Raw genomic sequence first — 26916 nt, 5'->3', positions numbered from 1 at the left:
AAAGGATACCGTGCTCGATGCATTCCCAACTCCCACTCCTCCAACTCCTCCAGCTTGAGCATTGTGCCTTTCTTTCTTGGTTGTAATAGTCATCATTTTTTGTTTTAGACTGACATTTTGTATAAATGGAGATTTCCTCTTGTGCGAATTGATTAAATTAATTTCCTTTGAGCGTTTTGCATTATACATTTTGTATTCCAAGCGTTTGACATTCTTAATGCTTTTCTAACCGTGAGTCTAAGCACTCAACATTAGCGGGTTCACATAGTCTAAAGACTTGCGTGCCTTATTTCTTTTTCCTCACCGCAAGTCTAAAGGATAATAATGGGCAAGGGTCATGCAGTTTGAGGACTTGCACTACCTATTCCTCACCGTGAGTCTAAGGACTCGACATTAGTGGGTGAGGGTCGCACCATCGAGGACTTACGCACCCTATTCCTCAATGTTAGTCTAAGGACTCGACGTTAGTTGGCGAGGGTCACGCAATCCAAGGACATCCGTGCCTTATTTCTGATTGTGAGCCTAAGGACTCAGCATTAATGGGAGAGAATCATGCAGTCTGAGGACTTGCTCGCCCTATTCCTCACCTCAAGTCTAAGGACTCGACATTAGTGGGCGAGGGTCACACAGTCTAAGGACTTGCACACCCTATTCCACACTACGAGTCTAAGGACTCGACATTAGTGAGTGAGGGTCGTGTAGTCTGAGAACTTGCGTGCCCTATTACTCATCGCGAGTCTAAAGACTCCGGTTGGCGAGGGTTGTGCAGTCTAATAATTTGCATGCTCTATTCCTCACCGCGAGTTGGGAGACGCATGAGAGGGAAACGATAAAATTTATTCTTATTCTTCACTGCTTACAAAATCAAGGATAATATTTTCTCATTTGCTCTACGTTCCATGGGTGTGACAGTTCCTTTCCTTGAGCGTCTTTTAAGCGGTAAGAGCCAGGTCTATTGTTCGTCCAGTGGGCGAGAGTCGAATTGTCATCCATTGTCCAAGAGGATGCTCTAGGGGATCCTAACCTGCATACAATGGCCTTCCAAAGGAACTTCGTGATGTTTCTCGCCGTGATTGTTGCCAAGGTTCTGCTTTTGCCTATTTGGTGAAATAGTGCACGACAATGACCACAAACTTTACTCCTCCTTTCTCTAGTGGGAGGGATCCTACAAAGTCAACCCCCCCCCCCCCCCCAATTACGCAAATGGCCAAGGGGACATTATGGATGTTAGCTGCTATGGCGGGCAGTGTGATATTGGAGCGAATACTTGGCACTTCACGCATTTCTTGACAAACTCTTTAGCATCCCTGAGGGCTTGAGACCAATAGTAATCCACGCTCACAAACTTTCTCCCCAAAGCCTTTCCTCCAAAGTGATTTCCGCACACTCTTTCATGTATCTTTGCTAGGACGTCTTGGGCTTCTTGTGGGGAGCCAACCTCAATAAGGGGGTTGAAAAGCCTCGCTTGTAAAGAATCTCATCGATTCATGTGAGCTGTGTAGCTCTTCTTTTGATCTTCCTCACCTTTTCCTATTCCGCTTGGAGCTCTCTAGTGTCTAAGTACTTCACCACTTCTTAAGCCCACTGTGCTCTCCTGGTCCTATCTCAGTGACCTTAGTCACGACAGCGGGGACTTTTATTAGTGTACTTTTGACTTCCCATGGTAAAGCAGACTCCTCCATTCATGAAGCTATTCATGCAAGTTTGTCCGTTATGTTGTTGCTCTCTCTAGGTATTTGTTCGATGCTAAAGTGACAAAACTGGTCACGCTTCTCCCATGCCAACTGTAAGTACTTTTTCAAATTTTTGCTTTTCATCTTGTACACTCCCAACACTTGATTAACGACTACTTGGGAGTCTACCTTTACCTTGACCTCAGTAACTCCTAGTGCCTCAGCTATCGAAAGTCCTGCTACCAATGCTTCGTACTTGGCTTCATTGTTGGTAGTTTTGGCAGTGAGTTTCACCATGTAATGGTGTTCATGCCTAGAGTCACCTATTATGTGGACCCCTACTCCCCCTTTAGTACGACAGGATGAGCCACCGACGAAGACTTGCCAAGGCTTTCCAATTGGTGCATTTGCCACTTCTTCAGGAAAGTCGGTAAACTTGACGATAAAGTCTGATGGGGCTCGTCCCTTCATTGCTTGTCTTGGAAGGTAATTGATGTCAAACTCACTCAGCTTAATTGACCAGCTCACTTGGTGCCCAGAGGCACCTGGCTTCTATAATCTTCCTTAGAGGAGTTTTTGTTAAGACTTTGATGGAATGAGCTTGGAAATATGGTCATTGTCGCCTAGTGGTTTTTACCAACATGAAGGCCATCATCTTCACTCGTGTCGTTGACAAGGCTTGGGGCGAGATTGCCAAATATACGTAAAGTGTGTCCCCTTGCTTAGGTCAGATAGACACTGCTTTAGTGCTTGAAGCACCTGATCGCGGTCATCGTTACAAGGGTGTACCTTGTGCAAGACCCTAAATAAAGCAAGCACTTGTCTGTGGACTTGGACACAAACCTGTTTAGCGCTACTACTCTGCCAGTCAATCTCTAGGTCTCATCAATGTTCCGAGGCGGCTTTATATCCATGATCAAACACTACAAAACCCAGAAATTTGCCTGAGTCAACACCAAAGCCATACTTGGCAGGGTTCAGCTTCATTTTGTATTGGCATAACATGGCAAAGGCTTCTCTTAAGTCCTCCAAGGACTGGGATGGCTCTCTGCCTTTAACTAGCAGGTTGTCAATGTAGTCCTCCATACTTCGCCCAATCTGCTTCTTGAACATTCGATTTACAAGCCTCTGATATGTTGCCTCAGCGTTCCTCAAACCAAAGGGCATGTCTCGATAGAAATACAATCCTCGGTCTATTGGGTTCATTTGGATCTAGTTGTACCTCAAATATACATCCATAAAATCAGCATCCGATGTTTCGCCATTGAGTCTACAATCAAGTAGATCCATAGTAATTGTCAACTCCCCGACAAAGGAAAACTGTCCTTTGGGCATGCCTTTTTTAGATCAGTGAAGTCCACACAGATCCTCCATTGGACTTTTTTACCAACACTACATTGGACAACCATTTGGGGGTAGTAAGCCTCTCTAATAAATCCTACGGTGAGTAGTCAATCTACTTTTTCAGGTATGGTTGCATACTTCTCTATGCTGAATGACCTCCTATTATGTCAGACTTTCTTACTAGCAGGGTAGACACAAAGGTGATGCTCAATGATTGCGTTAGTGCATCCCAAAGGAGGATATCTATTGAGCTTCCATTGTCTATCAAAATCTTCCAAGTGGTGTAGTTGGTGACTAACAACGTTACCACTAATGCATCTTCATGCGGATATAGGACCCTTTCGTAGTCCACTTCACTAAAAGAGACACTCTACGGGCCCTTTCGCCTTGGTTGCTTAGGTGGTCTGTATGTCGTGTATACTTCCTCGTATCTCGCCCTGTGAGCATGCACTTTTCTACTGGATGTAAAGAATCCTCCTCTAAAAAACTCTCAACTCCTCCTCCAAGAAACCCTCCTGCTATTCTGCAGATTTCACCTAGGGGTGCCTCACCGTGACTTGGATTATGGTGGGGAGCATCTCGATAGTCTTCCCTTGTCAGTCGTTGCCTTTTTAGGCTCCTGCTTCTTCATTCATTTCGGTCTCACTCCATTTTTTTAGTAGATGCTTGCTTCGCAGGCTTCGAATGTTCCTAGACCAGCCATTCCAACTTGCCACTTCCTCATAACTCCTTGACTCTCCTTTTTATTGTATAGCAGTGTTCCATCCAGTGGGTGTCATTATGATGGTAAGCACAGAAGCGATGTCCTCTCCTTTCTCGGTTTCCTTCTGTTTGGTTTGGCAACCTTTCCTCTAACATTTAGGTTGTTGTGAATGAATCTTGGCCCACAGCCTCGAGGTGGTGCCTGCCTTTCTTGCCTTTTGTTGTGCTGGCTTCGACCAATTTTCTCTGAGGCCCTTCATTTGCTCGATCGTTAAGGGTCATTCTCCTCTTCTTTCATCTCCGCCTTCCTTGGTGCAATTAGGGCTTGCAATGTGTCTTTGGCATTGACAAAATCATCAGCTTTATCCATAAACTCTCTCAGGGTTGATGGAGTTCTCCGCGCTAGCTCTGCCATGAATGGGCTTCAAGGCCATATGCCTCCAAAAGGGCTACTAGTGTAATTTTCTCATCTTGAACATCAGTGGTTAATCTCTCTTTGTTGAACCAGGTGAGGTATGTCTTTAGGCTTTCTTCTTCTTTCTGGCCATTAATTGTGTTAGGAATTGCTTGTCCAATTCTTTGAAGCTATCAATTGACCCCGGTTGCAACGTTCTCTAGCTCCGCTTTCAATGTCAATGGAAAAGCTTGACACGCCACCTAATCTGAAAATCCATGGAGAATCATGTGTGCTTTAAAATTCTCTAGGTAGTCTACCGGATCTCAGGACCCGTCATAGAATTCTATCTACAAAACCTTGAGTTTTGTCAGGAGCAACACAACCATCACCTCTGCACTGTGGGGTAAATATGTGCGGTTAAGGTGTTGATCGACCAAGGATGACCCTCCCATCTTCCTGGTCATCTCCTTGTGTTTATCAACAAGACTATGTAGTTCTTCATGCTGCTTTTTCTTTTTCGCTTCTTCAATGTTCATTCTACCTGCACTATGTGCCTCTCCCTCTAGTTGTTCACCATGGTTCAGCACAGCACCCTCATTGTAGTTTTGGTCTTTCCGTTTAAGGCTTTCGTTTTCTCGTTGGAGAACCTCCATTACTACACCCATCTTCCTCATATGTTCTTTGATCTCCAAAAGCTGCGCTTCCATATTTGTGGAACTGGTTTCCTGGTCACAGGTTGTGTGGGAGCATTTCATAGCAGGCATGTGAGAACCATACTAAAATGTCTTTAGGAATTCTAACAGATTCCACAAACGGCGCCACTATTTTAGACATGTTTCACTGCCAACTAATTTCGACTACTTGCTTGTGAGAAGAAAAGCTGGTGGTCCGATTTGCCTGAAACACCTCTGATGCCTAGGTCAGAAATATGTGTATGTCTTGCCTTACAATGAGAGATCAGAAAATTACTTTGGATTGCTGACGTTGGTCCTTTATATACGGGTAGATTATTACCGATAAGGATAGTTCAATCCATTCCTTGAATCTCGGGGTCTTGATTATCAAATTCTCAGGATATATCTTAATAAAGAGAGGATTAACATATCAAAGATAAGCATATCAAATATCTTGCCATTTCCTTAGGGATAGATATCTTTGACTGGCGATAGTTACCATATTTATCCCATTAGAAAATATGATCTCCTGGGGGTGAGCATATGGTTTGGGCCTCTTATATGAGCTTCTTACTTGGTACATTTGGGCCCATCAACTAGGGGGAAAAGAGCCTCTCCAATAAGTAACTCACACCAACACAATACCAATCTAGCTTTAAAGTTAACTTGGGGAGCGGTCCAGTTATTAAAGTTAGAAGAGCAGCCCTCCAATAGCCATGCGCCATGTAAGAGGTTTATTGTGTTTATTCTATATCTACATACACCCGATCAGAGACTCCATACACCCCTTCCTCACTCCTTCGTTTTCCATGCCTCCCTCACGTCTTCCACTCCATCCCCGATGAACGAAGATCTTGGCACACTCATCCCGCATGGCGCTCGACCCAGACGGTGACAGTGCTCAACCCAGATGGTGTATTTCTCATCTTTCTCTCTCAGTAATCTCTCTCTATGTCTTTGAAATTTCTCTCTCGGCGGTCAGTTTCGTTGTTTTTTTTATCTTCTTTTGTATAGGATTTCTCTTCTTAACCTTGTTTCAAGGAGTTCGATTTATCAATTTTCATTATTGACGGGAAGCCTTAATTAATTGTAAATTATTGCTACCTAATGGCACCTGAAAGTTTTTTGGGGCCTTTAAACAAGGACTGGTTTTTATACAATCAATGTGAAACTCCTAATATCTAAGGCAACTGTAGTAGAAGTTTGAGGAGGTTTAAGGAGGAGGATCTTCTACTTCTCTTTGAAGTAACAATTAATATATTTTGTAGAACTGGCAGTGGAGGAACAACTAGGCCTTTTGTGTTGGTGATGCTATGGCTCACAGTAAAAGAAAATATTTTACTGAATCGTTTCTACTATATTTTGCTTCATAATATTGGTGCAGCATAATGCTCAATTTGTTTTGTTAGTCATGGTAGAGTTTCTGATGGACTTGTTCCATATTGAGTGATCAAGAGTCCAAGTCAATGTATCAAAGAATTCAGAAACTTTAGAAGTTTCACTTTGTGAAGTCATAGTCTATACTGTATACTCCTAGTTATTGGTTGCAGCTGCTTAATTTCTTACCTAAATTGCTTATGATTTAATTAAGATTATACTGATGTTTAAGGATATAGAAAGAAGAAATAGCAAATTGTCTTCAATGTTTCCAAATTCAGATTTTTTGTTTTTGTCCCATATACGCTTACTTGCTTCCATATTTTCTAGCAAATGACAAGTTTGTGTTCTCATTCCGGTTCAAGTGCGTGGACTTCAAGAGGGAAAGAGAAAATAAGTTTGGACATGCCACTTTGCTACTGTGACATTCCATTGAAACGTTGAATCTTTGGTCGAGATAATAGTTTTGGAAGAAGATTTTATAACTGTCCAAACTATAAGATCAATAAATAATGTGGTTTTTCTGAATGGATTGATATTAAAAGTGAACAAAATTCACGCTGCAAGATGACGTTGGAGTTAACTCAACGAAGAAATGAGAGGTTACTTCATGAACCTCAATGGATCAAACAAGTCAAATATAAAGCAATGAAAAAGAAGTATAAGAGAACCTTGAAAATGTTGTTGACATTGTAGTTGTTGTTTATTACGATTTTTGCTGTAATTTTTATATATCTCAAAAATATTGTGTATGTCGGGCAGTGCTCTCATTAAAATGAGAGCTTTGGACAACTGATTTGTAATGAAAATGTAAGACTAGCTTAAAGGATACCTTTACCATCAAAATCGTATTTATCTGCCCAGGGACTAGTGCTTATGTTAACTTTACAATATTTCTGCATAAAAACAAACATGTTTACAAAAAAAAGACTCTTGACCAACAAAATACCACAAACGAACCAAGCAATTACCTACACCACGTCTACCAATCAACACAACAGATATATCATATGCTACTTAGCCACTCTTAGCTGTAATGAGTTACAAAAATTATACATATAATTCCAAATTATTAAGCAAATGGCACAAATCGATGGGAAAATCCAGGTTCCCAATTCCTCAATTTATACATATAATTCCCAATTCCTCAATTTATAAGCAATAAGTACATAACATTGGTGCCAAAGACATAAGCACACTGACTTACACACTGAATTATATAAGTACATAACATTGGTGCCAAAGACATAAGTTCAAACTCAAAGATTCACAAATGTCAATCCACAAAACTCCCAAAAATATGAAGCTTCAATCCACAAAAGCTCATCAACTTCAAAACGAGAAAGCTTCACAACCTTCAAAAGCATCACAACCCTCCTGTCAAATTAATCACAAAACCATTAGTTATATATATATATATATATATATATATATATAATGATTACATTTATGGATGTATATCAAATATATAAAAACGAAAAAAAAAATAGAACATTGACTTGAGCAAACCTCCATTAGTCGTCCAAGTTAGTGCGCTCGACCTCAGGTGTATGCCCAATATCCCTACATAAACAACAACAAATACAATAAAAAAATAAAATAAAACTTTGATTAAAACAAATAAATAAAAAGTATTCAAATCTACAATACCTTACTGAAAGACAGTTGTTCCTAGCAAGTTCAATACAACTTGACTTCTTAATATTTGATCATCATTGGTTGCCTCCCATCTTTGTGAACATTCTACATAATCTTTCATTACAAGCAACTCTTTGTAAACCTTCTCCAATGCAAGTATAAAGTGATTGTGTTTTTTTGTTGACTGTGATGCAAGTTCGACAATGTCATAAAGTTGTATCATTGACTTGTTTTTTCTCATCGTAGGCTCATCTTGTCCTTGCTGAACTTGCCCTTCAGAACATGGTATGTTGGGAATAGGTCGATTTTTAGCATTAATAGTCCATCTATCTAGAACATAATGCTATGGCAATCTATCTAACTTTGATTTCTTGAAAAAAACACACAAAATATGTCTATAAAGAATCCCCATAAACTCCCACATATGGCATGTATATACTGCATGTCCTTCATCACCCTCCAATGTCACATGGTAAAGAGGTGTTTCTTTACCATGAGCTGTCACTCCATATGTCTTGGTCTCACCCTCTTTGGACAATTTTCTTCCTTGGTACCGTAAACTATCAAACAGCTCATCTTGGAAGATCATGAAAGACTTTCTTGTATAAACCGTTGCCGCCTCCTCTTCAATTTTAAGAAGCATCTTTAATATCGCCCGTGTAGATTTAGTCCTGACATCTTTCTCTTTCTCTTTAAAGTAACATGCATCTATAGCTTTTTCATACTGATGCACAAAGTCACTAACCATAGTGCTTGAACGAACATAATCTTTGAAAATTTTGTTCATATTTTCACTCCTTTGAGTTGTTGACATACCGGCATAGAATGTCGAATGTAACTAAGCCGGTATCCACTTATCCCATCGGCTGTAAAGATTTTGTAGCCAAGTATTTTCTCCTAGCTCATACTTCACTACTATCGAAGCTCATTCTTGTTCGAACTCATCAGTTGTAATTGTCTCATAGATGTAATGACGAAACTCTTTTTGAAGGTCCGGAAATTTGTTATATACATAGGTCAAGTGTTCAGAAAACTTTTGTAAAATGTGCCACAAGCATAACCTATGAGTTGTATTCTGGAGTACCTCTACAATGGCCTTAGCCATCACCTTGTTATCATCGATAATTATAGTTGAAGGGGCACGCCCAAGCATAGCCTCCTGCCATGTTCTCAATAACCATGTATATGATTCAGTCATTTAATTAACTAACAAAGTACAACCAAATATTATGGTTTAATGATGATGGTTAACTCCAGAAAACGACACAATGGCATCTTATAAATATTGGTCAGGTAAGTGGCATCAAATGTAACATCTCCAAAATATTGGTATGCAGTTCTTGATCGCGCATCAGCCAAATAACAACTTCTCATACACACATCCTTATCAACTTGTATGTAATACACAAAGCCAGGTTCTTTGAATTGTCGATCAATAAAGTAGGAATATAACATTTGTGTATATCCATCTTCAAATATTTTTCTCCTTTTGGTTCCCAAGTAATTTTCAATATCCTTGCCAATACAACCAACATTAAAGTCACAACCTAATTCTTTACTCAACACCGACATAATTTTCCTTGTCGGTACACCGGACTCATTCAACGTCATAATCAGTTTTTTTTTAACTTTAGTAACTCTCCTATGTCCACAAAGTAAACTAGTACTTCTCGGTATTAGTAGAATATGGTTATGTTCAACCACAAACTTGTTGACTATCCACTTTTCACCATCTTTTTTTATTCTCATTATTGCTTTACATTCAATCTTTGTCTCGGCAGGTTCAGGGAGTGTTCGATCTTTTTCTTTCCGACTAACCTGCCGGAATCCTACCCTTGTGCAAATATAATCTACTGCATAAAGAATTTTATCATCTTTCGACAACTGAGTATGATTCGTCCGAATTGCAAAACCTTTTCGTCTTGCATATGTCTTGTAAAATTTTTGGGCGTCTTCCATATCCTCAAATACCATACCAATAAATGGCTCCAAAGTACCACTACTCGAAGAGACTCCTCCATCCACATTCACTCTATCTTGGACATTCACCCCATCTTCAACATTTACTCCATCTTCGACATTTACATCATCTAGAATGTATACACTTTCAGTCTCAAGTTCATCACTATTAACCCAAGAAATTTGTTCCTTCAATACAAAACCACCACATTATAAATTCAGTAGTTATTCAAAACAACCACATTAACTAGGCCATTCCATTTCTACCTATGAAATGAATCCATAAAAAATGGGAAGAAAATGCATTAGAATATGCCTCTTCCACTTCTGATGCCAACTAATGTGAATTTTACTTGTCTCAAATGTCATGAGTGCCTATAGTCATCTCTTTATGACATCTCATCTACCATAATTATTGGCTGGACATCACCTCCAATAGTGAAAGTGAAGCACCCATTCCAGAATGACATGGCACCATCACTATGTCCATGAAAAAACATGAAATTTTCATACTATCTGAGCGCTGACATGATAGCATGAGTTGATTGCCAGGAAAAAATAAAACAATTGAAGAATCCAACATGAAACTTTTTAAGGTTGAACTTGTCTGGTAATTTTCTTTCACGTAAAATAGCAAACACATAACATTCGAAGAAAAGAAAATAGAAGAGAAGGAAAGTGTTGAAGAAAAGCCAATGTGTGATAGAAAAGGTCTTCTTAGCACGATAATAGGCGCGTTTCATCTTCTCATCAAAATTTAATCAAACACATAGAATAATATATTTGCATGCCAATTGAGTATTGGGAATGGTGAAAATTACCTGAGCAATACCAAGGTCACTTTTCTCAGCCATGAAAAATTGTAAGTTGCCAACTGGAGTGGTGCGAAATCTGTGTGGTCGATGGTGGTGCGAAATACGTGTGGGTGAGATGGTGCTCAATCCATGTGGGTCAGGTGGTCTGAAAAACCAAGCTAGGCAACAGATGGTCGGCGTCAGACTGAGATGGTGGCGGTGGAACTGAGCTTCGTCTTGGGCGGCGGGCTTTGTGGCGGTGCAAAGAGATCGGCTTGAGAGCTTGGAGACGAAGACAAAAAGAGCCCGAGAGCTTGGAGAACACGATTTCTGTGACTTGCTTGTGGTGATTCTGTGTGATGAGGTCGAACTAGTTTATTGTTTTTGCCTACATGTCGCCGTGTGAATGGAAGGTTGTTCTTCTAACTTTAATAGCCAGACCACTCCGCAGCGGCTTTGATCTAACTAATAAACTTCTAAAGCTTGACTATAGCTCAAAATGAGCATAAACAACACATCAATCAAAATAGTCGAACATGGTGCCTCGGGTTTATAATGACACGAGCCAAATGCCCAAAACTCGCTTACTCCCAACACATCGGAACACTAACCCACATTTTCCCCATCATGCACTCACGACTTCACAAATAGGGGCCCATCCAAACACCAACCAACCATGAAATCTCTAAATTTATGATTTCCAGCATACAAATAGAGACAACCCAACTTCTCGTAGGCACCAATCGTACAATTCAAGGAAATTACAATTTGATTACAAGGTTAACACCCGAGGGTGCCTTACTCGAAACTTGTTGCAATGGACCCATTGAATTCGAGAGTGAGGTGGTGCTGTCTAGGGACACTCGAGGTTCCCTGTGACATTGACAACAAGATGAGATGGTGAGGGACCACACAGAGAGGGAGAGATCTCAGATGGGGTGAGCGACAATCGGACATAGAGAAAGAAAGAGTAAAGCTGAGACATACCTTGTGGCGGGGCGGTGTGTTGGCTTCAGCGGCCTTCGTTGGTCACCCAAGGAACTAATATCAGAATGGAGAGATCAACAGAGAGTTAGAGTTAGAGAGAGAGAGAGAGAGGCATGGACGAAGGGAAAATGAGAGCATAAGAGAGATACGGGTGAACCTCTTGGCGTGGTGAAGTACAATGACGCCTAATCTAGCAGTAATGGCTCAGGATGGGGGAGGGGAGGCTGCGCAGAAGGCCTGGGAAGAAGGGGAAGAGAAGAAAGAAAAAAGAATAGTGAGGTAATTGGACCTGGGCCGCTGGGCTGTGTCGTTAAATATAATTGATAATAAAAATAATTTTACAATTTGATGCATCACATTATATTACGTTATTTTGTAGATTTATTTTTGTAAAATTCTTTTATGATTAAAGTATTTTTCTTTATAGAACCGCTTTAGACATGTCAATCCTATAAGGGGAATTTATCGGAAACCACTAATAGAATGACACATCAGCTGAGCACATGGGACTAGACTAAACCTGACCACACCATTGAAATGCCTATCCCCTTTTCAGAAAACCCAGCCGCACGGAACAGATTCATCTGTTCCCTTTACATAAACCCAGCCGCACGCCGTGTCGGTGGAGGAGCAGCCCTTCCAGCGAACCCAAGCTGTCGCACCCACAGTCGCATCCACAGTTCGTAGACCGGCGTCTGAAGTCGCAACCCTTCTAATACAAGATATAATCTTTCATATAGACAGTAGAATTTGAAGCAAAAATTTTAATCAACCACACAACCTTACACAATCTTTCATTTTTTTGATCAGTGTAGATGGAAGTTAGTGATACAAGTATCGCTTGCAGGGAAAAAAAAAACCTTGCAACCGAAGTTTTTCATTCCCGAGAACAACAGCCCTTGATAGAACTCCAAGTTGATTATTTTCCCTAGCAGTTGTCTAAAACGTATTTGAGTTTTCAAATTTTGAAGTAAATTGAATTGATGGCGGGTTATCCATATACAGTACAATCGCCGCTTCATCCCCTCCGTTCATGTTTCTTGTCAAATAAAAAAAAAAAAAAAATTGGTGGGAAGGTGAGAGAGAGCACTTTGATGGAGTGTGTTCCAGTGGCTTGGTGGCTTTGACAGAGTGGGTTTAGATAGTGAGAGAGATTCAACAGAGTGGGTAGGAGGGAGGGAGGGGGGAAGGAGGAGAATCTGCACGGAGTATCTCATTGGGTTATCTAGACTCACATCTTCCTTTCATATCCCCTTTATAAATTTTGAAGAACTAGCCGCACGATTTGCAAATCACAGAGAGAGAGAGGTTAGGATTCGTGAAGGAGAGAGAAGGAGAGGGAGAGAGGGAAGGGGAGGGGAGGGGGGTTCGGTCTTGACAATGACATGTGACCTGATAATTTGTTTTTTCTCTGCAGCGCACCCCACCATCTTAAAGATACATCTCCTACGAGGTCCACATTCATTGGTTGTCGTTGTTCTCTAAACAACGGATAAATCTGTTTGAAGTTATTCTCTTTTCTTTATGAAAACATAAATATAGAACTATGTCAATGGCTCGAGTCTTCCTTGTGCCACAATAATTCTAATTAAAGAAATCACTACTAGATTTTCTACATTTGATTTGTCATAGCTTTCCTATTAACTGGTAAAAATTTCAAAGAAACGGGTCAGTTTGGTCAACTTCCAAATTCATTCCGCAGCAGTTGGCAAAACATTTCCAATAACGTTAACAATACAATTTCTAGGGAATTAGATGAAGGACGCGGCGGCTACCCTTGTGAGTTCATACACAACTATTAGATGAGGTATGAGTCTTAGAACAGAAACTTCTCAAAAGCTGGGAAAGAGTAGCGAAAGAGAGAGCGCTGGAGGCTTGACTGCAACTAAAGGAAGAAAAGCTTCCTCTCATAATTGCTCATTTCGTAAATGCTTATGAATGGCTACGAACTTATTGTATAGCCCAACCAAAAGCCCCATTGTGCAGCATCTAAACCCCCAAAATAAGGGAAGAAAGAATTACAAAACACAAGTACGTAACTGAAAAAATATTAAAAGCCGGCAAAGAAGGAACATATAGGGAAGAATGAAGCTAAAAAATGGAAGTAACTTAGATCTCGTTTTGTTACGCAATTCAAATGAGATGAGATATTTTATTAAAAATTAAATAAAATATTATTATAATATTATTTTTATTTTAAAATTTTAAAAAAATAAATTATTTATTATATTTTATATAAGAATTTGATAAAATTGTAATAATTATATGAGATGAGATGAGATAGTTTAATTTTATATAATCAAATCAACTCAACAAAGCATAGGAAGGCCGCAGGCCGACAAAGTCGAGGCAACGAAATAGAAAATACTTTACTTCTAGGCCAGCAACCAGGGACCAAGACACCTCAACTCCATCTTCTCATTCTCTTCTCAGTTATTCTCATCGTAAAAAATAGAAAAGCGAGATCACTAGAGTTTGTAAAAAAAAAAAAAAAAAAATCGCTATACATAATGAATTTTACTTTAAAAAGATATGTGGTATACGACTTATTATCGAAAAAAAACACCGATAATCATAATTAAAGATGATAAAATTTAGAATAATAATTAAAAATAAAAGAAATATTTGGGTGATCTTCGCTAGCTGGATCCAACCAGTCAACGTGCTCACAAGTAGCTAGCCGATAAGTTGAAAGTCCCAATCAGGGAATCCATCCGTTATAGGCTTTCTGGAATTTTGTATTAAACTAATTTAGAAATGGCCATATCGTGTACGTGGGTGGTGCGAGGAAGCCATATATACGCGTTCAAGACGTGTATAGACTAGACCGTAATTAGTCTTCATTCATATAACCTTTTTTTTTTTTTTTTTTGTGGAGATAAAAATAACATGACTTGTTTATTAGTTTATTTTTCTTCATTCGCATTGCAAAAACCCAAAATAAAGGTTGTGAGATATCTACAGCTGTCTAAAAAATCATACCTAAAAAATTAGAAGGTTTACTCTAAAATTCTCATAAGAAATGAAGATTTATAAAATATTTTAATTTTTTGGCACAAAGGAATACCCTTATATTTAATACATTTCGGATGAACATTATTATTAGCAAATTTGCATTTAATGAGTCTAGCTTGAGAACACGGGAAAGAACCTTCAACAAAAGGGAAAAGAAGAAAAATACATCGCATTAATTGGTCATGAAAGTGCATCACAACAAGCTTTTCCTAGGGACGAAGTAACTTCATGTGAATTGTGGTGAGGACAAATCGGATGCCTTTATTTGCATCTTCTTCCAAATTTCTCTCAACTTTTTCTCGCTATCTTTTCCGAGAAAGTGAACAGAAAGCTACCGTTCCAACCAAAACAAAACCAAGTTTTTGGACTCCTTCAGCGACGCAACTTGGACGTAGTCTCTTGTTGAAACTCAAATGGCACAGAAAATAAACCCCCCCAGATGACAATAGTGCCCTCCCTCAGCTAAAGTCAAAATGGGCAAAGGTTCACACATGTCACATACCCTTCCATGTTCAAACTTCAAAGAGCCAAAGTTGTGGGTGTGAGTCAAAACTAAGAGAAAGTGACGGTAATACCCTTGTTATAGCCAATGCTCAAGACAACTCAAAAAACATTAAGATCTGCCAAATGACAAGAAATGCCCCTGTCAAACCACGAAACTGAGAGGCAATTGCAGCCTTGCAGAATCAAAGCCGACCAGCAATTTGCATGTTCTTGCGCTGTCATCCATTGGGAAACCATACCATGCTCCTTCCAAGAACCCCTTCTCTCCCTCTCTTATATATTATTCCCTTTCTCCTTTTCCCCATCCATCGCAAACCATATCCAAATCTCTTTTGTCAATAATCTCACCTGTCTCTAATATCTCAAAGAAACAAATTCTGAGTCTCTGAAAATGGCAGGAACTGGAAAGGGGGCTGTTTTTGAGGATCTGCTGCCTTTAATGGCTGACAAACTGGGTGGTGAGGGGCTGATGAAGGAGCTTTGTAGTGGGTTTCAATTGCTGATGGACAAGGACAAGGGGGTGATCACTTTAGACAGCCTCAGGAGGAACTCCAAGCTTCTCGGTTTGCAAGACTTAAAGGAGGACGAGCTTGTGAGCATGATGAAGGAGGGCGATTTTGACGGTGATGGCGCGTTGAATCAGATGGAGTTCTGTGTCTTAATGTTCAGACTGAGCCCTGAGTTGATGGAGGAGTCTTGGTTCTTGCTTGAGGAGGCCATGGAAGGGGAGCTTAAGAACAATAACGCTAGATATTGATCAACAATTGATATGGCCAAGGCAGCATTTTGCCGGTAGAGACCTGATCAAATAACAACGATTTCATCTATTTCTTTTGGAAGAAATAGATTGTATCTTTTTTTCTTCCTAATTGGTTTGTTTCTTGTAAAACAATGGCTTGGCATATTGTTCCCTTAATTCCTGACTTTCCCATGTTTTTCATTTTCTTAAATGTTATTCCTGTTCAAATTAGGGAAAAAAAAAAAAAACACAAATTGACACGGCAATTCAGTTATATGATTTTAATGGCCATTTGCAAATAAATAGGATCATTTTTTTTTTTAAAGTTTTTTATATGTATTGCAATTATTTCTATCATTATATACGTAAGGCAATGAAATGGTCTATACAACACTGTGCATCACTCCTGGAGGTCAGTTCTGGTGTCTCCAGCCAGCTTCCGTACGTATAACATTTATTTTAATTCGTTGAGTTCTATATTATCTTTGTTAAAATATTATCATATTTATGATAAAATATATTCATAATATTCTAGCATATATATGATAATATAATTTATTCTTTATCATATTTTTATTCTTTCTCTAACTTTATTTACCTATAAATAGATCATGTTATGTATTCAATAACAATTAAATATAGTAAAAATGTAGTTCTAAAATTCTCTCTCCCTTTTTGTTTTCTTAACATCCTACCACGGTTGTTACAAAAATGCTAAATGCAACCGCAACTTATGTTGCGGCCTCAACGCCTACGTGGCATTAATACTAAACGATGCCGTATAGTGTTTGGTTCAATTCTCTTCTTCCCCCCTAATCCCTTCCCTCGCACACGCAGGAACCCTAATCTACCCTACCCTTCCCCCACATCTCATCCCTCTCTTCTTCCCCCACGCACAAACCCTAACCCTTTCCCCCGCATCTCATCCCTCTCTTCTTCTCCCAAGCACGAACCCTAACCCCTTCCCCCACATCCCTCTATTTCACACGAACCCTAACCCTAATCTACCCGTCCTCTTCACCCTTGAGGCTACGAACCCACACGAACCCTATCTTTGGATCGATGAACCTGCGAATCGTTCTCTCTTCTCCACGACCCCGCAAAGCTCCATTCCTGTCGTCCTCCCTCTCCCCCGAACCTCCATCCCCGTCGTCTTCACCCTTGAGGCCGCGACGAGACACGGTCCTCCCTCTGCTCGATAACCCCCCAGGTTTTCTTTGATTGTTGTTTTTACTTTTATAAATCAAATTTGTGCTTTTGATTAAGTATTGATTACTTGATTGGGAGATTTTGTTTCATTTTGATTCGGTTTATTTATATATTTTGAAATTTGAATTTTTTGCTTTTTTATTTATCTTTGTACCTTACATTTGTATGTATGTATACATATGTATATAACGTGCATATACATTACAATTTGGTGATGATGATAACAAGATATTGAATGCAAAAATTCAACCATTATTGGATGTTTTGGTCTTTGTAAGAAACTTTAAGAGACCACTGACATTCCAATGAACAATGGCCTACAAGATAAAAGTGTCTTCTGGTCATGCCATTTGTATAACGAAAAATAGTCACTTTTTGATAGTTTAAAAGTATATTAATATATAACGAAAAATTCGACCATTATTGGATGTTTTGGTCTTCATATAATGCATATACTTTTCGGGATATTCCATTGTAAAATAGTCATCGTTGTTTTATAACTCTTTATCTAAAGCCATCAGTGATTTCTTTATCTGTTTACTTTAGCTAATCTTCTTGATGATGTACATGGTTACACATGAATTCAATTCCTTATTTAAATACTGCTGAGAGCTGATTGTGTATAGAGTTACACATGTTTGATGATGTACCCTACCTGTATGATGTACCCCACTTGTATGATGTTCCCCAACATGCAAGGTGTCTGATTCTGCGCCTTGCATGTTGCATAATATTTTCATGTTAGGGCAGGGGCAGTATAAATACTTAATTAAAACTTGCTGTTATTCAATTTTATTCCATCATTATTCAATTGTTTTATGGGGGTTCATCTTAGAATGTCATCATCATCTTTATTAATATATTCTTCATCTTTTTCCAAACGTACTTTGGGAAAATCATTGTGCTTCTACGAGCTCGAAGCCACATTGAAATGGTCAACAACTCTAAAAAATCCTAGACGACCCTTCTTAGGGTGTTCAAAGTACAATACCCAGGTAACTATATTATTTGTTGCCTATAACATTTTTTATATATATTAATTTAATATGATGTACAATTCATTCATTTCTAATATATGCCTGAAATGAGCAGGGCTTACCATACTGTAAGTTTTTCAAGTGGTTGGATGGTAATGAAGTGATTGAGCTATAAGTTGAAGAAAGAATCAATGAACTATTAAAGAAAGAGAAAGTATATATCCATATTTATAATCGAACCAGTATATACCTATTTTGAGATTTGAATAACCGATACCATACCGATTACACCACTAAACTGGTACTTCTGTTTTGTCGGTTTCGGTCCAGTCTGATCCCCTTTTTCAGGTATATTATATAGTATACTATATATATTATAGTATATAATAATATATTGTAGTATATTATAATATATTGTAGTATATTATAATTGTATTATAAACTATAGTGATATATTATAACATATCGATATATTATAGTATATTATAATATATAGTGATAGTATTAGTATAACTACAAATGCAATAAATTATAGTGCTAAATTATAGTTATTTATATAGGATTATAAAATTTAATATTATATTAATAAGTAATTTATCATAAAATACAAAATTATTTTAAGTTTGTATTGGACTTGTACATTTGTATATATTAGAATTTCAGTTTCTGAAAAGTCTCGTGATTCAGTTTTAGTTTCTGGAAGTGTGTTGGACTTATACATGTGTATCTATTAGAATTTGTTTGTCTTCTTGTTGGAAGTGTGTTTCCTTAATCTCTTTAGAATTTGCAATTTTCTGGTATTAGGCATCACTACTCTAAGAATTGGCTTTGAGTCAATTTTCTGGGATCTATTATGACCCAAAATTGCAGATCAGGATAGAGTAAAGAAATTCTGGGTAGTAATACCTTTGTACCTATGCAGTAATTCAGATAAAACAGTTTAAAGCAACAGAGTTATGCACTATATTAAAGTAGTTTAATAATCACAATTATTCGAAGTAATTTAATAATCACAGCACTATATTAAAGCAGTAGAGTTATTCAAAGTCGATCAAAGTAGTTTAATAATCACAACACCATATTAAAGCAGCAGAGTTATTCAAAGTAACCAAGCAACACTAGTGCTATATTAAAGCAGCAGATTGCATGAAGCCTTCCACCTATGCCCCATCACAAATATTTAACCAATCCAATCCACAACAAAGTTTTTCAAATACACAAAATATAATCAATCCACAACAAATTTATCCAACTCAATCATTATAACGAAGTCCCTCAAATACACAAAATATATCAAATCCACAACAAATTTATCCAACCCAATCATTACAACGAAGTCCATCAAATACACAAAATTTATCCAATCCAACTTCACAACAAAGTCCCTCCCTCAAATACATTCAATAAAGAAAAGAACCCGTGCAATACATTCAGTACACAAAAAAGTTTAACTGGGAACCCATCATTGCAACGGTTGTGATCCATCTAATCCAAATTGCATCTGTAAAGAATAAACAACAAAATATATTATTTAGGTAATATATATTAGTATTAAACTCGAAAAAAAAGTTATGAACCACTTACGCTTTCTTGACTTTGCATCACTATTTCTTAGGATTGGGTTCCTATAGCCACGCTTTCTCTTTCTGGAACAGCCTGCTGGAAATCAAACGTAAATATATAGCTAAATAATGGAAATTAGTAATAAATATAAACTTATTAATATACCATCTCATAAATGCCAAATAAATTCATGCATACTTCCACGATCGATGTATTTCCTCTATCCATGACTTGAGTATCTCCTCCATCCCACTAATAATTATTTAACAAACAAAATTATATTAAATTATTTTCTTCGTAAACAAAATATAAATAAAATGCGGATATTAAAATATCATAACCTCTTTACGCTTCTCCTTTGCTGGTGCTTTCTTCGTCTTTGCTTTAATTTTCCGCATGTCTTTCTCCATCCTGGATGCTCTCCTTAGAAAGGGAGGTCTGCCTTTGCCTCGCACAACACGCGGACTGCGTACTTCCCTAGAACCACTGACCGTAGTGTCATTTGCCGTACTATCAACATTGGAACCAATTTGAGTCATCAATGGGAGTTCTTGATTGGCACGATACAAATCAATCATTGCATATAACTTAGTTCTCGCATCCTCAGTATGCTCTCTCGAACCCGCTGCGTGAGTAATCATCTGATAACAAATATTTAAAAGACTTGAATATCTATTAGAATCTGCCCGTTGTTCCCCTCCATCGTAGCTGCTGTGGATTAATGTGTATCGCATTTTAATATCCTTCCTCCATTAATCTAAAATGTACATTTCTGACAAAAATTTAATATCGTTACACCTGAATACAGCCAAAATATGCCGACACAATATCCTCCTCATCTCAAATAATCCACAAGAGCACTTTGCAACTGCATCTTCCTCACTAAAGTCCACAAAATGGGTAACCATCTTAGTGAACTCTTCCAAACAAACTTCATCCTCTACCGTATATTTTTACTGCACCATCACTTTTATATAACTTTGGATTCAAGTCAATGATGCCGTTGACTTGCTGCTGAACTTCCTTAAATTTAGCATTCGTGTACAACTCTTGAAACCTCTTTTCAATCTAAGATCTAGATATGAAAGGGATTGTGACATTAAATGACTGGAAGTCCGCAAGATTTTCATTCTCAATCTTTTTTTTTCAACGCGTTATCAAATTGGTCTACAAGCTCCTTCAAGTTTGTCCTAGAATGAACATAACCATCAAAAAATGCATTCATGCTCTCGCGTTATTGCGTTGTACTCATTCCAGCCCAAAAACACTCCTTCAGAAATGTCGGTACCCAATGCTCACGCTCAACATATAGGCTTTGCAACACGCATTCTCATGCAAGTTGTAAGTGTTAATCAACTGATCCCAACATTTCTCAAACTCATCAACAAGTTGGGTGTCATATACACATTTTATCAATGCATTTTTCATCCCAAATTTGTACAAACCATATGAGCCAGCTTCTCGGAGACTTTCTTTAATATATGCGAAAGACAATATCTATGCTGGGTTTTTGGGAAAACAATTGCGATTGTATTTTTCATCGCTCTATCCTGATCAGTGATAATAGCCTTCGGAGCGATACCATCTATGCATTGCAATCATGTCTCAAATAACCATACAAATGTCTTGGTATCCTCACTTAAAATCAGGCCTGCTCCCAACAAAATTGATTGTCCATGGTGGTTTACACCAACAAATGGTGCAAAGAGAATCCCATATCGATTCGTTAGGTATGTGGTGTCGAATGTGACCACATCACCGAAATCTTGGTACGTTGCTCTACTACGGGGGTCTGCCCAGAAGACGTTCTTTAACCTCCCGTCATCATCTATATCCATCATATAAAAGAACCCAGAACTTTTGTACTGCATCCATAAAAAGTAATCTTGGAGCGCTCCAGCACGACCTGCACCAAGTTGTAAATGTTTTGCCTTGTCAATATAATTACAATAATCCTTTTTCAAAAATGGGAGGTTCTCAAATCCACCCGCACCAATAACAAGAGATCCGTAACTCTTATTCATTCGAATGCCAGCCAAATTATTTGTATCAAGGATCCTTTTTACAGCATCAATAATCTCTATTACATCAAAAGAAGCGGAATTTCTTTGGACTAAGGCCATGGTTATGGATATTATGTACTGTCGTCAACCGAAACACACCATCTTGCCTTAATGCATTAATATTTGTCTTACATTCAATTTTCCCTATTAGGCGTGGGTTAGCAATATTCAACGTCCTATTATGGGCCTTTTCACTGCGGGCACAAGCAAGGGTGACATATCTAACAAACTCATCTTCTCCCCTCTCGGTTTGTTTTTTCATCACCCCAAACCCGCATGTCTTATCATATTCCTTATAATAACTTAATAAATCTTCAAAGAAATTAAACTCCATTCCCGACTTTGGCTCCTCAATTGTATCATCATCATCCACTTGGATATTCTGAGATTTCTTAGCACTGCAATCATCAGGTTCTGTAGGACTTGGTCTATCCTCAATACATTCTTCAGCTCTAGGAGATCTACATGGCGCTTCAGTTTCCCCACTATCAGGTCTATTATCCTCTGAACCAACTATTCTGCTTGTGGCAGAGCTTGTATCATTGATAAGAGTCGGAGGTTCCATGATATGTTGAAATTGGTAACCAGGATTCTGCAATAAACACAAAAAGTCTGCAATTAAACTCCTACGAAGAAGCCAACTTATTTTTTTTATAGGTGCAAAGAAGCTAACTTATTAAGAATAAATCTTGATCAGTTATCACCACCTGTATGTTGATTGGATATTGGTTGCCAACCGGATATGGTAGAAAAGTCGGTGATCACGTAGGCACTGGTCCAAAGTAAGCAAGCATGTAATTTAGGATGTTTGGACTAGTTGATGGTATGGTCTAACATGTTATTAGATAAAGTTATTGATGCATTTTGGAAATAAATATCGACTCAACAATATCAATGTTATTGATATATTAAATCATATAACATACATGCCTCAAATGGGGGATTTGAGCTAGATAATGTCTGTGTAGTTGGCTATTCTTTCCCATTTCCCATTCTGAAAATTAGTATAAACTATCAAGACAGCCAATTGACATTCAACAGGTGGGTTTTTATAGCTGGAAAAAAAATAAACTATCATGGAAAAGCAACTAAAATACTATTCAAGCAATTAAAATGCCAAGTGAAAAGACAGTTTGTAGTATAATATATTAATTATCAAATGGTTTTGTGAGCTATCAGCAATAATATATTAATTATCAAATGAGAACTACCTCCTTTAAACAAGATGTAAGTTACAGGCTGCATAATATTTCGAATCCAGTGGAAAAACCATGCATGCTCCAGCCCTCAAAATCCATATGGGAAATGAAGCAAAATCTCCCCCTTTTTTTTTATTGGCTGGTGCTTTATATTACCTTCCCATGGACATTAATATAACAAAGAGCAAAACGATATATATAACAAGAAAACAATTAATGCCTCTTTGCAGTAAAGTAGGTTCTGAAACTCCATCCCATTAACATAAGACACTACCTGTTACACGACTATTTAAGCTATTAAGAGCTGCTCTTAGTTCTATTTTTTCACTCAAAATCTATAGAAAAGTGTGGGTTATAGGAGAGCCAAAAGGAGAAAGCAAACTGCCCCACATATACATGAAACCCAAAAAAAAAAAAAAAACCTAGTGCTAGACAAATCTGACACATGATCTTTGAAAAGTTATATCCACCTTTTTCAATAACTGAATGAATGAATTTCCAATATCCATTAAAATACTAAAAATGCAAAACAAAAATAATTTAGAAGAAACACTCGAAAAAAAAGCATAAACAATATCTACAAATCTATTATTACTTGTCATAGACGACCTTTCAAAGTACACATCTATGACAAATTGGATATTAAACTACACCTATTACATGCTTGACTTCTACTGTTACCGCAATTACTATTACTACTGCTACTGTTTGCATTACAGAACCAAAGAAGACCCAATAGCTCAATACCCACCATTAAGCACAGATTTTTCACATACAGACAAAAAGGACAAGAGCAACCCAAAGAGAACGGCGGATGAAGACCTCAACCCAGAGAAAACTAAAACCCAACAACAAACAGATGAAGACCTCTTACCCAGAAATGCAGATGAAAAAATAGACTTCAAATCCATAAGAGAAGACCGCAAGAGAAGACCATGGGAGGGATCGAAGACCGCAGCTCTGATCTGGTTTGGGGCTCTAGTTTCTTCAAACGAAAATGAAATAAATTTCCTCCCTCCCACGTAAGTAATGTTTCTAGGTTTTTATTATTAGTATTACTATCGGCTGACGTGGCGATTGCCACGTCAGCTGCGAGGCCGCGGCGGGGTTACCACCTGGTGGTATGTAGCAGTATTGCGGTTGCTATATTGGTTCTATTACACTTGGCAATTCCAATCCTCACACTTCCCACTCTATGTATGCTTATATTTCTAACACAATCAGAACCACCGATTTTCTAGTATCTCTTGCAGCGTTTTTTTTTTTATTTGTGATAAGTCTCATATTCAATGTGTTATTTGGTAGTCATTTTCATTCAGCACGTGTCCTCCAGAGGCTTCATTTTTGTGTGAAAAATATTCAACTTCGGCAAGTCACATGCCCCCATGCACTTGCCCCCCACATATTGCTTGAAGTTTTCTGGCCACCATCCAATTGCGCCATAGGCCACATACACTCCTTCTATCGACTACCCCGCACCACCCATGTAGGGGCGGCAGACCCCGCCCCGCATGGAGATCCATAGTGAGAGCGGGCTGACCCAGGCAGGGCCCCACCCCCTGCTCCGCTCCCTTCTCTTATGTAATATAAAAAATAATATTTTTAATATTGTATATAGATATATACAATTTGTTAAAAACTTGAAATTGAATTCAAGTTAATGAATTGCCTTGGTATAAGAGATCAAAACAATCCAAAATAAAACTCTAATAAGTTTATATTCTTTTTAAATGTATAAACTTTAATTTATAATTTAAATTATATTATAATTTGGGTTTTAAAAAAATTTTAGACCCAAAAAAAAAATTTATAGACCCAATGGGTCATTGGGTTAAACGGGATGCGATCTCAAACCCTCTCCTTCCCCCCCCCCCTCGGAGCCCAGCGTATCAGGGCGGGGGCCGGGGTGCGGGGCGAGGTGCAGGGAGGGGGTGCCCCCACACCATATGGTGCGGGTAGCACCCCTAGTCTACATCATCAACTTTAGTTTGAGGAGATGTTAGAATATTGAGCTTTGCTACTCATCATCACTAAGGGTGTAACTGGTTCGGTTCGATCCGGTTTTGGACATATTTATAATCGAACTAGTATATACCCATTTTGAGATTTGAATAACCAATACCATACCGATTACACCACTAAACTGGTACTTCTGGTTTTGCCGATTTCGGTCCAGTCTGATCCCCATTTCAGGTATATTATATAGTATACTATATATATTATAGTATATAATAATATATTGTAGTATATTATAATTGTATTATAAACTATAGTGATATATTATAACATATCGATATATTATAGTATATTATAATATATAGTGATAGTATTAGTATAACTACTAATACAATAAATTATAGTGCTAATAAATAGTTATTTATATAGGATTTTAAAATTTAATATTATATTAATAAGTAATTTATCATAAAATACAAAATTATTTTAAGTTTGTATTGGACTTGTACATGTTTTAAGTTTGTATTGGACTTGTACATTTGTATCTATTAGAATTTGTTTGTCTTCTTGTTGAAAGTGTGTTTCCTTAATCTCCTTAGAATTTGCAATTTTCTGGTATTAGGCATCACTACTCTAAGAATTGGCTTTGAGTCAATTTTCTGGGATCTATTATGACCCAAAATTGCAGATCAGGATAGAGTAAAGAAATTCTGGGTAATAATACCTTTGTACCTATGCAGTAATTCGGATAAAGCAATTTAAAGCTTTATCCCCAATAATGCGATAAGTATTACAGGTCCGCTTCTAAGCGGTCCGGCTGTTTATATCTAATAAACAACCCTCATATCAGGAGCAGCCACATCAAAATAGTTGCAGCCACACAAGATTCGCCCTGCCACAGTTGTAATCTCTTCATCCCTGCCGTGTGCCTCGCACTTTCACTGCACTGCCCCTTTCGAAATTCATCACACCGAGACAAGCATCTCTTCCGTCCGTTTGCTCCACCGCTGCAGCTCATCTCAATGTAGCCCCAGCCATCTCTTCCCTCGGAATCTCTGCTGAGACCCTTCTCATGTGCCTTTAATATTAGTGAAGACGACGTAATATCACCAAGACCCCACTCCTGTTCGAAATTAATATTAGTGAACACACTCCCAGACATCTCTTCTGTCAAAATCTCACCGAGACCCTACTCATGGCTGAGAATATCGTTGCTTAGCTATTGTCCAAATCATGATATTTAATTTCTCACATAATATCATTTGAAATCTGGTAAAAAAAAAAAAAAAAAAAACATATTTGATTCTTGCACTTTCGATTTTTGGAAGGTTGTGCGATTTTGTGCGGGTCTATTCAAATTTTTATTGTTAGAAGGGGCTACAACCCCTGGAACTTAATAGTCAGAGAGCAAAAGAGGGGAAATCCAGCAAGAATTAGTGAACTTAATCGCAAACCAAACATACAAGTTAGAATGCTCCTTCAAAACTATAGATGCAACCTGAATTTGTGCAAATTTGACAACAAACAACATTAAAATTGTGAAAGAAAAGAAATTTTTGTGTAAAATTTATATATTTTTGTCATCTCTTCTAATTTTAGAATATAATATGTGAATTTTATAATGTTACAGTGGGAGAGCCACTCGACAAGCACAGCAGGAACAAACACAAAGACCAAAGCCAAAGGGTACATCACGGAGCTTGTACCGGCCCAACCTGAGAAGGGAACCTCAGCTTTATGGCCCCAGTAGAAGGACATGTGCATCATCATTCCCCAGTGCCGCATGTGCCGTTGAAAGCTCCAAAACCGTGATGCGAGGTAGTCTCCATGATCGCAAACCAGTAGGAAATAAACAAATAAATGGTGGCTACTTTGGCTCAAAGATGAAAGCAAATGTTGGTTCAGGGTCGCGAGGGGGTGGTATTCACAACACCGTCGCGAGAGGGGGTGGAATTCGCGAGAGGGGTCACTGGATGAAAACAAAAATGAAAGACAAAGCCAGTAATCAGTTGAGGTGCGGTCACATGAAAATAAAGATGAAATGCGTACGTGTCCAAATATTATTGGTAGGCTGTTTTTAGGGGCTTAGCAGTCCAACCGGTCAGAAGGTTTTCTCTAATTATCAAGGAAACTGCATCCACAATAT

The 26916-nt window shown here is 38.2% G+C and overlaps 2 protein-coding genes and 2 long non-coding RNA genes across 6 annotated transcripts; 2 read left to right on the top strand and 2 right to left on the bottom strand.

Annotated features, from left to right (window-relative positions):
• Positions 1 to 1694: 1694 nt before the first annotated feature.
• LOC121249342 (uncharacterized protein Mb2253c-like) lies at positions 1695 to 2144 on the bottom strand. The gene has a single exon (XM_041148051.1). The coding sequence runs from the start codon at positions 2142 to 2144 to the stop codon at positions 1695 to 1697; it is 450 nt and encodes a 149-aa protein (XP_041003985.1).
• Positions 2145 to 7392: 5248 nt separating this feature from the next.
• Positions 7393 to 11744, bottom strand: LOC121250278. Of its 3 annotated transcripts, XR_005937745.1 has the most exons (6): positions 11546 to 11744; positions 11361 to 11431; positions 10586 to 11031; positions 7818 to 9895; positions 7667 to 7730; positions 7393 to 7544 (listed from the first exon to the last, which is right to left on the bottom strand). It is a non-coding gene; the product is annotated as an uncharacterized LOC121250278 (long non-coding RNA). The 3 variants fall into 3 exon arrangements; XR_005937743.1 differs by having other exon boundaries at positions 10586 to 11431; XR_005937744.1 differs by having other exon boundaries at positions 7677 to 7730; positions 10586 to 11431.
• Positions 11745 to 15018: 3274 nt separating this feature from the next.
• On the top strand, positions 15019 to 16035 carry LOC121250975 (calcium-binding protein PBP1-like). Its single transcript, XM_041150243.1, has one exon. It carries the CDS (start codon positions 15456 to 15458, stop codon positions 15819 to 15821), a length of 366 nt encoding a protein of 121 aa, XP_041006177.1. The 5' UTR covers positions 15019 to 15455; the 3' UTR covers positions 15822 to 16035.
• Positions 16036 to 17915: 1880 nt separating this feature from the next.
• Positions 17916 to 18199, top strand: LOC121248996. Its single transcript, XR_005937561.1, has 2 exons — positions 17916 to 18007; positions 18105 to 18199. It is a non-coding gene; the product is annotated as an uncharacterized LOC121248996 (long non-coding RNA).
• The last annotated feature ends 8717 nt before the right edge of the window (positions 18200 to 26916 follow it).

This window comes from Juglans microcarpa x Juglans regia, chromosome 2D (genome assembly GCF_004785595.1).
Source record: "Juglans microcarpa x Juglans regia isolate MS1-56 chromosome 2D, Jm3101_v1.0, whole genome shotgun sequence".
Classification (NCBI taxonomy): Eukaryota; Viridiplantae; Streptophyta; class Magnoliopsida; order Fagales; family Juglandaceae; genus Juglans; species Juglans microcarpa x Juglans regia.
Note: the sequence above shows the minus strand (reverse complement) of the source record. Positions and strands in the feature narration are given on the sequence as shown.